The sequence below is a fragment of the Alosa alosa genome, chromosome 23, assembly GCF_017589495.1.
Source record: "Alosa alosa isolate M-15738 ecotype Scorff River chromosome 23, AALO_Geno_1.1, whole genome shotgun sequence".
Classification (NCBI taxonomy): Eukaryota; Metazoa; Chordata; class Actinopteri; order Clupeiformes; family Clupeidae; genus Alosa; species Alosa alosa.
In genome coordinates, this window is record NC_063211.1 from 25,892,132 (window position 1) to 25,905,191 (window position 13,060).

Sequence of the window (13,060 nt, forward strand, 5' to 3'; positions counted from 1 at the left end):
GCTTTGTCACTCCTCCTGTGACAGCCTGTAGAACTCCAGGGACACCACTGCACAGAACTGAGAAGAAACGCCTCACTCGTGTGTCTAAGGTGCTGTATGTGTCTGTGAAATTAAGTAAGTGAGATTGTGTCTTTTTTAATATATAGAGACCATTGTAGTGTTGATTATATATTTAAACTAAATGAATGTTGGTGTGATAATGTGGCAGGCACTGAATTCAAATACAGGGCTGTATATGAAGGCCTCTCTGTGTGTGTATGTATGCAGTGTGTCACAGCATGTACATTTGAGTTTGTGTGTTGCATGATTGATCATGTGTATGTGTGAGTAAACAAACTATGGCAGATGTGCTTGTGTGTGTGTGTGAATGTGTATGTATGCAAATAATGTTTGAGGAAGTGTGTGCGTGTGTGTGTGTGTGTGTGTGCGCCTGTGTGTGTGTGTGCTGCGTGTGTGTGAATGTGTATGTATGCAAATATTTGAGGATGTGTGTGTGTGTGTGTGCGTGTATGCGTGTGTTTGTGTGTGTGTAATGTGGGTGATGTATGGGGCTGGTGGTGTGGATGATGTGTTGTTTGTTCTTGGGTGCGTGATGTGAATTGCAGTGAGCCTAAACTCCATTAAGACTGGGACTCTCTTCGTCTTATCTCATCTGATAAGGAGAGGAGAGAGATACTGAGCGTGAACAATCTTCTCTTCTCTCTCGCACTCCACACACACACACACACACACTGAGAGTTTTGCCTCTCCTCTCCTCCAGCACACTTTCTCCTGTTCTTCTCAGTTGTCTTAAACACAAGTCTCTCTCTCCCTCTCTTTCTCTCATGTTCTCTCTCTCTTTTTTGAATCAACAACATAAATGGTTTGCCCACCTAGCCAGGGGCTTTTCACACTGTTCACACATATTGCCAAGTGCAATGGAATCTGGCATAAAAACATCTGCACACCTGTGAAGTTGGCTATAGCTGGTGTTTGGAGTAGCACTTTCTAAACACTCTGAAAACAATTTCCAAAAACTATCTATCTCTCAATACCCCTGCAGCATCATACAGTCAATATGTTTATTGTGAATCGATAATGAATTTATGATGGCACTGCCAAGAGGGCTGATTCTGTTTTGCACTCAGTCAGGAGAAAAAAAGAACATCTTTCTTGCCCCTAACCTCAACAATCAATCCAGTCAATCTCATGAGCTTCTGTATCTGATGTTTATGTCTGTCAATACTTATAACCCACTAGAGCCGTTAATACACAGCCTCCAGTCCCCAGTGGACTTGGTTTACTATGGGCTTGTTCAATCAATGAAACAGTATTTCATTTAATAAACTACTTATTCACTCAATTTAAAAACAGCCCTTTCTTAAAGCACAATCTATACTGGTTGAATACAGATAATTAGACAGCCAAATAGACAGGATTGATTTTCTTGCTTGCCTTATGACAGGAGATTAACAGTCGTCTGAGGCCACTTTGCGGTGCCCTGGCGCGTACCCTTGTGTTTTGAAACTGTAGCACCATCTAGTGGACCATAAGGTTTAATTAGGCATAGACCTACTGGAGGACCAATTTGCCATTCTATTACTGAGCTGGCAGAGGCCAGCTTAATTAGGTAGTTGACATGTGTTGTCCCTACTCGTTTTAGAGAGTATGTCCTTCGTGAAAGTGTTTGTTGTAGGCTACTCTGAATCGGTTCACGTTCACGTCACCAAGTCACCTGTTACCATAAAAGTGGTACGGTGCAGTCCCATCCATCACCAGCACACAAATAGGGGCTGAGATGCAAATTGTATGGGATAAGGAATAAGCAGATGGGGGTTGGGGTGTTTCCTGCTTTGACCGTAGGGTAACAGCCCCAAACACCTGTTGCAGATCAATCTTGGATTAGGCTATGTGCTGTGCATTCCTACAGTAGAAGTCTTTACAGTAGAAGTCTTGTTCTGTAGATAGAAGATACCGGAGCCTTGCAGATTGCAGGACTGTAAATCTGCTTGGAGCATATGTGGATACAGGGGCTTTGCATTCCCAACCCCATCCCCTATACTGTACCTCTTGTTTTGGGCTCTTTGGGTCTGAGGATGACGTGAAGAGCAACTTTCTGGGAAGTCTTGTCGAAATCCAATCAAGCCTTGCGTGATGATTTGCTTCATATTCAGAAGGGGACTGCGCCTGTAGACGAAGCTGACTGGAAGCGTAATCAGGCGCCCTATTCACACGTCCATCCGGAGGGAAACCGACACCGGCTGGACCGGAGGAACTCCTCTGGATGGATTGAAGATGACAGCCTCGTAGCACCATGCTGTGGTGCGCACGCCAGCCCCTGTTAGCGTCACGTCCACTGTAAACGGAGATGACAGCCCCGAGGCTTCGCGCTGATTAATGACTACATCTGCGTTTCCACCTCACGGCATGCCATCCGTTCGTCCGCCAGCGCGCGCTTTTGTCGCTGAACTCGCCATGTGATCCGCCGTTACCATAGCAACTACATATAAAAGAAGTCAATGTTATTTCATTTAGACTACAAATGTGATTGTTATAATCGTTTTTTATTTATTCATTTGTTTTTAAATATTTAAATAATGTATAGTATCAGTAATGTTGACAAAGTCGCAACTATTTGGAAACTCCACTGTGGGGATGGGAGAAGCACAAGCAGGACAATTATGCAGTAGGCTAGGCTAGGCCTACCCTTCCAAAGGCACAACCATACAATTACAGCTATGAAGTTGCAAAGAAAACAGATTCAGTTTTTATTTTATTAATAAATTCTTCATCACACACACACAACACTAAATAACCCACATTTCCACAACAAATGTGTAAAGCATCATGTAAAATCATTCTTGTCTATGGATTTTTTGTGCTTCTGTAATGGTCCGGATTACCAATGTAAGAGCCACACTTAAATGAAAGGGTTTTCACACACAAAAAAAACTTGTATGTAGGCAATAGCGGATATAAAATGGTGTGTCTCTATTCAGCCCTCTACCCTTCCCACTGTTTTGATGTTTGACATACTCTTCTTTGTCTTCTTTGGTAACCACAGATTCAATGCTTATGTGAAAACTGAGAAGTTAGCATTAGCATTTATAACAGGTGTGGAAGCATCCCAATGGGTCCAAGCCAGTATTTTCTGTCATCTCTCTTCACATAGAATCAAGGAGTTAAAGATGATTAATCTGAGAGCCATGTCCAACCTCACAAACATGACTTGAAACGTATTCAGGGCTTCTGTTCATCACCAGGGGGCTGTTGACTGTTGACAAAGCTCCCTTGGGAAAGAACCTTGAGCTTCACTTACTTTTTTGTGAAGGATGTCCACTTAGAAAAACTTGACATGGAAAGAAACCACCACACACACACACACACACACACACACACAGACACAAACACACACACACACTGAGGAAATAGCTCTAATGGAGAAGATGTATCTTAAAGGGAAAAAAAACATTCAGCACTAATATAGTGCATAACACATATTCTTTTTCCATCAGTCTTTTTGCAGCGTGTTTTTCTCTGAGGCAGAATGTAAACAAATCTTGCTTTTGTGAGTGTTGCCAGGTGTGCAGTGTTGGCCAACTGGCTCCCCAGTCCTCCAGCACAGAGAGAATCTGCCAGAGGTCTGAGTCCAGCTGTCTAGCAGAACTGCCACATGGAATGAGACCCATGGCTTGTAGCAGTCGCATCAAAACCTAATGTGATTGTCCAGGCCATGTCTTACACTTGTGCATAATCACCAGGAACAGGTTTTTTAAAATTCAGATTTCCTCCCGAAGAATCCTCAATTGCCTGTAGCTGAGCTGAATATCAGAGAGGTACAGGTTAATAAAGTATACATATTTGAATGTTCTGTTTTAAAATGTTGCTGTGTTGTGTCCTCTGAGCCTTTCCATTTGGTGCCTGATGGGATCCCATGTGTCTGGTTGAAGGAAATTAGAGCTGGCCATTCTTTGAGACGTGAGCTCTGTGGTTGTGGAGCACAAGGTCACATATCCGTATCCCCATCATATGACAGCGTAAGGGCCTTCTGGGGACACCCACCGCTTGAACTGGGTTTGGTGTTTTTGCTGAAGACATGCACACATGGAGGGAAACAAAGACAAACATTTGTAAGTGTTCCTTTGTCCTGTCTGCCAATACACAGATCCAATTATATCATCTCACCACTAGAGGGCGACGGTGTACTTCAAAAGACATCAGAAAAGGTTGATTGTACATAGCTTAATTCTAAACACTATTCTTTAACTTAAAATGAACATACACTCACTATTTATCACATCCTATCTGTGTCTACATACTGTACATGCCCACACAAATACATTGTAGTCATAATAAAAACTGGTGTTACCCTCCTAGCAACAGCTGAAGCTGTCTTCACTCGTGACACATGGGTCTGGATTTTGGGAATGATTATAAGCAGTGGTGACATACGCTGTTTTAGTGTTTTATGTGTCACTTGTGCTGAGAAGGAGGTTGTGTGTGTGTGTGTGACTGTGTGTGTGAGAAAGAGAGCGAGAGAGAAAAAGACAATCTAATTACCACAGCAGGAAGGACATGATGATGATGAGCAGGATGAGAACAAATCCAGCAGCCATCAGGCCATAAACCCACGGTCTGACACGCCCATCTGCCAACACACACACATTTACAAATGACTCGCGTTTTAACTGAATAGCAGCATCATTATTCTTTGACCCCATGGGTGCTCTGCTCTGCTCTCTGTCATTTAATGAACAAGTTAAACAAGCTATCGGCTAGCAGCCATATACATCTCTCTATATTCACCATCCAAGATTTCTATGTATATATTTATATGCTAATGGTTTCGTCAATTGCTCTCCTGATCAGGAGCTAAAGGGTGGACATCAGTGCCCTTACCTGGCCCCACTGCCTGCAAGGCCCACTCCCTGAGCGGGTTCTGGCTTTGGGTGCGGCCTGGTCTGGCCTGGCCAGAACCAGTTTTGACGTCGGCCTTCTTGTGGTCAGGCCCAGGCGTCCTGGTGCAGTAGTCAAGGAAACCATGTGAGGTCATGACTTCTGTGAAGCCCTTTTCACATCCGCACACACCACTCTGAGAGAGAAAGAAAAGAGAGAGAGAGAGAAAAAGACAATCTAATTACCACAGCAGGAAGGACATGATGATGATGAGCAGGATGAGAACAAATCCAGCAGCCATCAGGCCATAAACCCACGGTCTGACACGCCCATCTGCCAACACACACACATTTACAAATGACTCGCGTTTTAACTGAATAGCAGCATCATTATTCTTTGACCCCATGGGTGCTCTGCTCTGCTCTCTGTCATGTAAATGAACAAGTTAAACAAGCTATCGGCTAGCAGCCATATACATCTCTCTATATTCACCATCCAAGATATCTATGTATATATTTATATGCTAATGGTTTCGTCAATTGCTCTCCTGATCAGGAGCTAATGGGTGGACATCAGTGCCCTTACCTGGCCCCACTGCCTGCAAGGCCCACTCCCTGAGCGGGTTCTGGCTTTGGGTGCGGCCTGGTCTGGCCTGGCCAGAACCAGTTTTGACGTCGGCCTTCTTGTGGTCAGGCCCAGGCGTCCTGGTGCAGTAGTCAAGGAAACCATGTGAGGTCATGACTTCTGTGAAGCCCTTTTCACATCCGCACACACCACTCTGAGAGAGAGAAAGAAAAAAGAGAGAGAGAGAGAGAAGATTAAAGAGAAAAGAGTAGGGTAGAGAGGAGAACAGAAAGTCAGGCAGAGAGGATGATGAAAATCGTAAGCATTGTGTCACACAAGTTCTCCAGCAGTCACAGTTGACTGAGCTAGGAAACGTGAAAGAGTCCGTGCTCTAGGGCTTTGGAGTGCCATCCTGACTGTAAGGCTGGATCTTCACACTACATTGACTTATTGTTCAAGGAAGGCTAATGTAATAGGTACCATACATAAGAGTTTCACTGTAGCGTGAACTGGAGTTCCCACTTTCAGCAGCACTACATTCTATTGCACTATTCAGCAGCTCTGTAGCTCTTCCGTCAGGGACACATCATATTCCACTTAACATCCTCAGGTATGTCTTGACTGTAAGACCTGATAAAGTATACACCCACGCTTAGTGTGAAGATGAGAACACTAGTCTTTTGAAAGTCTGATGAGGCACATAGAAAAAAAAGAAAATGGGACACAATAGGAAATAGCCATATTTATCCTGGCATCAGTCAATTAGGTGGCATTCAAGTTTTCAATTATTTGTTTACATTTGAAGTGAGCAGTGTTGTATTTGATGGCACTAGAGTGTGAAGTTACCTGTGTGCAGAAAGAGAAGGGCTTGGAGCAGGGCGGGTGGCAGTGGCGTATCGCTGAGGGCCGAGTGTGTGAGGGGCACCCACCTGAGACAACAGGGACAGACACACACTCAGTCAGATTGGACCAACACACACAGAGACAGACCCTGGGGTGGTGGTAGCATAGTGGTTAAGGAGCTGGGCTAGTATGTAGTACTACCACCGTTGTGTCCTTGAGCAAGGCACTTAACCTCAAGTTGCTCCGGGGACAATGTAATCCCTTGTAATATTGACATATGTAAGTCCCTTTTGATTGAAAGAGTCTGCTAAATGAATAAATGTAATGTAATATAAAGACCCTGTGTTCGGAACATCCACTCAGTCATAGTGCACTACATGGTGAATAACCAGCATAATGTTTAGATGAGTCAACCATCCCCCAGCATGCACCAGCCTACACCCATTCCACATTAGCAAGTCACCTACTTATTTAATGGCTGCATATATTTGCACCTTAAAATAGAGTTCAATAAAGTTTCATCAGTGTGTGTGTTTCCTGTTGACTCCCTGATCCTGGTGTTCTTTGCACCTTGATGTACTAATTGAGCAACCATCCACAAAGAAGAAACAAGAAGCAATAAAGCAAAAATTTGGTTATTTGCAAATCTGATGAATTAACATCTTAGAAGCGAGAGAAATCTGTTCTCAAGGCTGACTGCCATCTATTAGAGGCTTCTGTTGCAGTGTCCTTTTACACCTGTAGGTGGCAAGACCTATCACATTGTGTGTGCTGTACTTAATTGCATACTGTTTTGCATGCAAGATGCCTGGATACACACCTGTGACGTTCACTCCATCAGACCTTTGGCACCACACGTTCCTCTCGTTCTCCCTCCATCCCCCAGTTCTCCACTCATAAGTGTGGCACACCCCCCCTGTGGAACAGTCCAGAACATTTCTCATGTTGTTCATTCGCCTCTACCCAATACACACCGATTTCATTAGAATTAAAAGAATCTTGAAGTTCTAAGAATCTAAGACAAACAGCACTAGCAGTCTGTAGATCAATACAGAAGTTCTCAAATGTTTTGGTGCCAGGGACTCCTTGTGGGGGAGAACATTTTACGAGGACCCTCTCATGAAGCAGATGCTACCATGTTTACACTTACACTACACATTCTCTGATATGTTGGCCAGGTGCACTGCCCCTGCTTTCTGGCAGATTTGTTTCTCCAATTTTGACTAAAGAATTTGTGTGAGAACCACTGGATCAATCCAATACAGTATTCAGTCATGAGGATGTAGTAGTGACCACCAGTGTCCCAGTAATCCTCTCATCAAGTACTGTATGACTCAAGTGATCCATCCAAACACCCAGTCTGTATTTGCAACACCACCAAGTAGGATACCTAGAGAAAAGGCATTTGGCAGTGGGGTGGGATTCATTTGGGATTGTATCTGGTCTCCATCGTACCTTTGCATGGCCGCGTCTCGTACACCTGACTGGGACACGTCTCCTGGTTCTCAGGCACCTGAACGATTACGGCCCGTGAGCGCCTGGCGTCCTTGTGTCTCAAAGCTGCGTCCGTCCATACACATTAGCTGGCATGAACTCCATGGCGACCACTCGGTAAGGTGGCAATCCCCTTGAGAGAGACAGGACAGAAATATATAGAGAGGAAGTGAATGCATCAGGAGGTAATCACACTGGCATGAGGTGGAAATTGATTATGTAGCCTACTTGCTGTTGCTGTGATATGTTATACTTAACTAAATAGCTAGCTCCTTGACTTAGCTTAGATAGGTAGTCAAGCAACAACCCATTGTTGGAAAAAAAATCATGTAAAAGTTGAACAATTTTTTAATTATGTCATTCAGTGCCTTTTAGGTGCCTTGCATTATTCTCTGTTATTTTAGTGCCTTGTATTATTCTCTGCATGTGCGTTGCTCTTGCAATGGTCAACTCACATTGTTCCATATGAATGAATCAAATTCAAATGCCTAGAGGTGATTAAAGCCTGTCAGTGTAACAGACTCTGTATACTGGAATGTTATCATCAGGAGTTTGAACAGGTAACTGACTGGTCAGTGGGAGGTAGTGGAATGTTACTTGTCAAGAGGTAACTATATTCTGTAGTTCTGTAGTTTAGCTAACAGAGAATACTGTAGGTTTATGATGACAGGGAGGCTCTGATGGGAACGCTATTCCAATTGGAGCTTAGATTCTCAGCCCGAACCCGAGCCCAACCCAGGATGAATTTTGGGCCTGATCTAAGCTCTAATTCCAGTAGACCTCAAACATATGTAAAGTATTTTAAGAGAACACACAAATCTTTCTTAAATTTGTCCCAGAATTTTGAATGTAATGAGGGTAATGAGTGGTACTTCTACACTCTGACTGCCTATATACAGTACAGCGGGGTAAATAAGTATTAAACACATCAATGTTTTTTTCAGTATACTTCCAGTGAGGCTATTCACATGAAATTTTCACCAGACATTAGTATTAACTCAGGAAATCCACACATATAAAACAATCCAAACATTAAAGTAGAGATATGTGCAATAAAGTGGAATGACACAGGGAAAAAAAGTATTGAACACGCTAAGAAAAAGCAGGGAAAGGCAAAGGCAAGGAACGAGCTGGAAAAGTAGTTAGAGAATAATTATCCCTATAATTAATAACTATCTGGGCAAATTAATATAAAATGGATTAGTACATTAATGGGCTATTAAAAGGTTTTTTGTTACCAAGGTGTCACACAAGAAATATTTCATTATGGGTAAAAGCAAAGAGCTCTCCCAGGACCTTCACAACCCTATTGTTGCAAAACATATCAATGGAACTGGTTACAGATGCATTTCAAAACTTCAGAATCTTCCATTAAGCATTGGGGGATTATCTGCAAGTGGAAGGAACACCATATATTAACCAGCCATGCACAGTATCTCCTTGCAAGATTTCTGACCAGGAAGTCAGAAGGATATTCAGAAGAGTAGCCCAAGAGCCAAGGGCCACTCGGAGAAAGCTCCAGAAAGACTTGGAGGCAGCAGGCACAATTGTTACAGAGTAAATCATAGGCATTGCACTCCATGGAGGTGGAGGCATCATGGTGCGGGGTTGTTTTTCATGTCATGGTACTGGCAGACTTCATACAGTTGAAGGAATGATAAACTGAGTCATGTTTTCCAGGAGAATCTTGCCATCCACCAGGATGAAGAGGATGAGACATGGCTAAACCTTTCAGCAGGACAATGATCCAAAGCATTCAGCAAAGGAAATTCTCAATCGGTTTCAGAGAAAGGAAATCAAGGCCCTGACTTAAACCCAATTGAACCGTTCTGGAAGTGAACTAAAGACCAGGATTCACAAGAGGGACCCCTGGAATCTTCCAGATTTAAAGAATGTTTAAAAGAATGGGCCAAAACCACAGCTGAATACTGCGACTGACTAGTTTCATCATACAGGAAGGTCTTGAAGCTGTCATTACAAATAAAGGATTTTCCACAAAGTATGTAAGAAGTAGGCACGTTCAATACTTTTATCCTGAGTCATTACACTTTATTACGCATAACTACTTATTTTAATTTTGGGATTTTTTATATGGGTGGATTACCTGAGTTAATACTATTGTCTGGTGAATCCAAATAGCCTCATTGGAAGTATACTTACTGAAAAAAATGTTGACACGTTCAATACTTATTTCCCCTGCTGTACTTGGACAGAGCACGCATACACCTATTAAGTAGGCTATTGCAGAAAACAACCACAACACTTTTCCCATTTGTGGAACATGATTGAGTGCAAGCCTTTTATTTTGTTCTGACTGATTTTTTTCCTAGCTCTGCTCTGAAAGGACTTTGATGTGTGTGTGTGTGTGTGTGTACCTGGACAGGGCACATAGCAGTGTATGTGTGTGTGTGTGTGCGTGTGCATTTGTTTATGTGTACGTATATGTGTGAGTGTGCACTATAGGTATATCTGTGTGTGAGTGTATGTGTGTATACTGTATGTGTATGTGTGTGTGTGTGTGTGTGTGTGTGTGTGTGTGTGTGTACCTGGACAGGGCACAGAACAGGGCAGCTGCACTGGGGTGTCTCTCTCTGGCCTCTGACCTCTGTCACACCTCTCCTCCTCCACCACCGCATCAGACTGGGATGCGCTCGACAGCGCCCCCCAGTGGACAACACATGTAAGGTTCCTCACTTTCACCCCCTCACCACACTCCGCTCCCTACGTGGAGGCAAACACACTTTTTAAGCTCTGTGATAGCCCCGCTCCCTTCCCTACCCACTTTCACTTCCTGCAAATTGGTTTTGGATTGCAATTGTAGCGGCCGGGGGACTCCGCGTAGTTTGGAAAAGGGCCAGACACAGACAGGGGGGAGGGGAGGAAGGGGAGAGTTACTTTTGAGTTAAAAGCAGAGAGCAATCCAGGGTTTGCAGGGGCAAATATAGGAGATGAGGTGTAAAAGGAGGAGACAGAATTAGGATGAGGTGCGACAGGAAGTTAATGGGAACCGGGAGGGAGGGGCAGGGGGTGGACGAAAGGGAGTGATGAAGATGGAATGCAAAGAGATCAAAAGGGAGATGGAACAGAATGTATGGAGAGAGGGAAAACAAGCAGTCAGACGGCTGCTGTAAGCCCCTCTCAGGAGTTGTCAGGAACGCATTCATGTCTGTTCAAGCAAGTGATTGGGCGTCTCACTGTATGCCCACAGTGTCCCCATGCTTACAGACCCATCCACCATCCACCATCCACCATCTACCATCCACCATCCTAAAATCTGCTCCTCCCCGCATCCCAGATTAGCTGCATTTCTTCTTTAATAACTCAATTTGATCAGACACTCATAACACCCTGATTCTGTGGCTGTGAGCAGGGAGGTGTCACAATGAAATGAGCAATACCTCGATCTGACAGGGAGACCAGTCTCCAAGCAACCAGGAGTAGCAAGGCATGATGGGACATGGCTTGGTTTGGGAGAGGTGGGCGGGGCATGACTGACCCCCGTCTCCCGCCTCCTGTACCACCATCCTGGAGCGCAGCATCTGACCTGCAGAACACATGTGTTTCACAGACACTTGTACAGGATTGTGCAATTCCATACAGCTAGACAGACAAACCGAAAGACACAGACAGACAGACATGTACAGATTGTACGCACACATGCACACACACACACACACACACACACACACACACACACACACACACACACACACACACACACACACACACACACACACACACACACACTCATTCATGCTAATAAAGAAGTGTTTTCCATTCCAGGCAGGAGCTGTATATATCCTTAAATAAACCCCATTGGCCTGCACTCTTGAGGCCTGGCTGCCGTGCCAACACGAGATGGCCAATTGTAGATAAATTTAAAGGATTAGTGTTTTTAATTAAGTCACTAACGAGAGCCTTAGCCACAGGGGAGTACTCTACCAGACATGAAAGACATTTCCTCTTAACAGTCCCACACACACATGCTCGCACACACCACACACACACACACACACACACGCATGCGCACACCACACACACATATGCACACACAGGCATGCAGATGGTTGTAGGTAAGAATGATAGAATAGGGTCATACTTTGGTTTCCGCAGGTGTGTGAACATTCAGACCAAGGTGACCATACAGACACCAGGCAGTTCACCGGACAGCTAACTTCACAGGAAATGATCAGCTTCTCTGATGGCCCCCTCTGAGGACACAGGAAAAGGAACACAACATACCACCCACCCACACAGACACACACCCACATACACACACACACACACACACACACACACACACACACACACAATCAAACATACAGTTGTTTAGAGGTAGATATTTATGCTGGTTGTGAGTTTAATTAGGTTCTGTTGCTAGCCTGATAAATCCCCTCTCTCCCCAGTGTGATGCATGTGTTTGTGTGTCGATTTAGAGAGGCTGACTGAAGGCTGATAGGCTGCTGTGTTTGTACTTTGTGTGTTTGTGTGTGTGTGTGTGTGTGTGTGTGTGTGTGTGTGTGTGTGTGCTGTGTGTACCTCGGCACACAGGCTCATCTCCACCAGCTCGTCGTCGCTACGGACACACCTATGGAGGCGTGTCTTAATGCCTTGCCCACATACAGCATTCTCACTGAGTTGACAGGAGCTCCAGTCTGTAAAGCGTGCACACACACATGCACACAAACACACACAACACACACACACACACACAAAGTACAAACACACAAAGTACAAACACACACACACAAAGTACAAACACAAAAGCAAAGTTAGCCAATGCCTGGCACTACTTACGTACCAGTTTGCCTCCCCTTGTGGCAGATGTGTTAACCTTTCTCCATATCCCACTCTGTAAACCCCTATACAGTGGTGATAATGGACATGTGCCACTGGTCGTCTTCATGTGTCTGTTTCAGTAGTTTGTGTGTGGTGTGGATGCATGCGTTACTGTCTACCTGAGTAGCTGTAGTTGTAGCTGAAACAGGTGGAGTTGAAGAGGCAGGGTTGAGACTGGCTCAGCTCCAGACATGTGTGTCCCAGCTGGGACTGCCTCAGCACCTGCCTGCCTCTCCACCTGAGTGCACCTGGGGGGCAAGCCTGAGAGAGAGAGAGAGAGAGAGAGAGAGAGAGAGACAGAGACAGAGAGAGATGAAAACTATGATGCAGGATGGAGGTTGTATCCGCCAGCCCCAAAAGGGTAAATAATGGAGCGAATGCAGCTGCCTTCATTGGCTTTCACCTCTTACCATTGGACAGGTGCTCCACTGACTCCATTGTGATG

At 44.5% G+C, this 13,060-nt stretch overlaps 1 protein-coding gene across 1 annotated transcript in view; it reads right to left on the minus strand.

Moving 5' to 3' along the window:
• Positions 1-2,613: 2,613 nt before the first annotated feature.
• The window catches only part of thsd7bb (thrombospondin, type I, domain containing 7Bb), an 84,677-nt gene continuing 74,230 nt past the window's right edge, over positions 2,614-13,060 (minus strand). The window contains 13 exon segments of the mRNA XM_048235495.1: positions 2,614-4,067; positions 5,121-5,208; positions 5,461-5,653; positions 6,286-6,368; positions 7,103-7,198; positions 7,738-7,820; positions 7,822-7,909; positions 10,323-10,497; positions 11,175-11,320; positions 11,876-11,987; positions 12,316-12,431; positions 12,735-12,876; positions 13,026-13,060. The exon segment at positions 13,026-13,060 is cut by the window's right edge and continues 119 nt beyond it. Coding sequence (XP_048091452.1) covers positions 3,986-4,067; positions 5,121-5,208; positions 5,461-5,653; positions 6,286-6,368; positions 7,103-7,198; positions 7,738-7,820; positions 7,822-7,909; positions 10,323-10,497; positions 11,175-11,320; positions 11,876-11,987; positions 12,316-12,431; positions 12,735-12,876; positions 13,026-13,060 — 1,439 coding nt within the window. The 3' untranslated portion in view covers positions 2,614-3,985.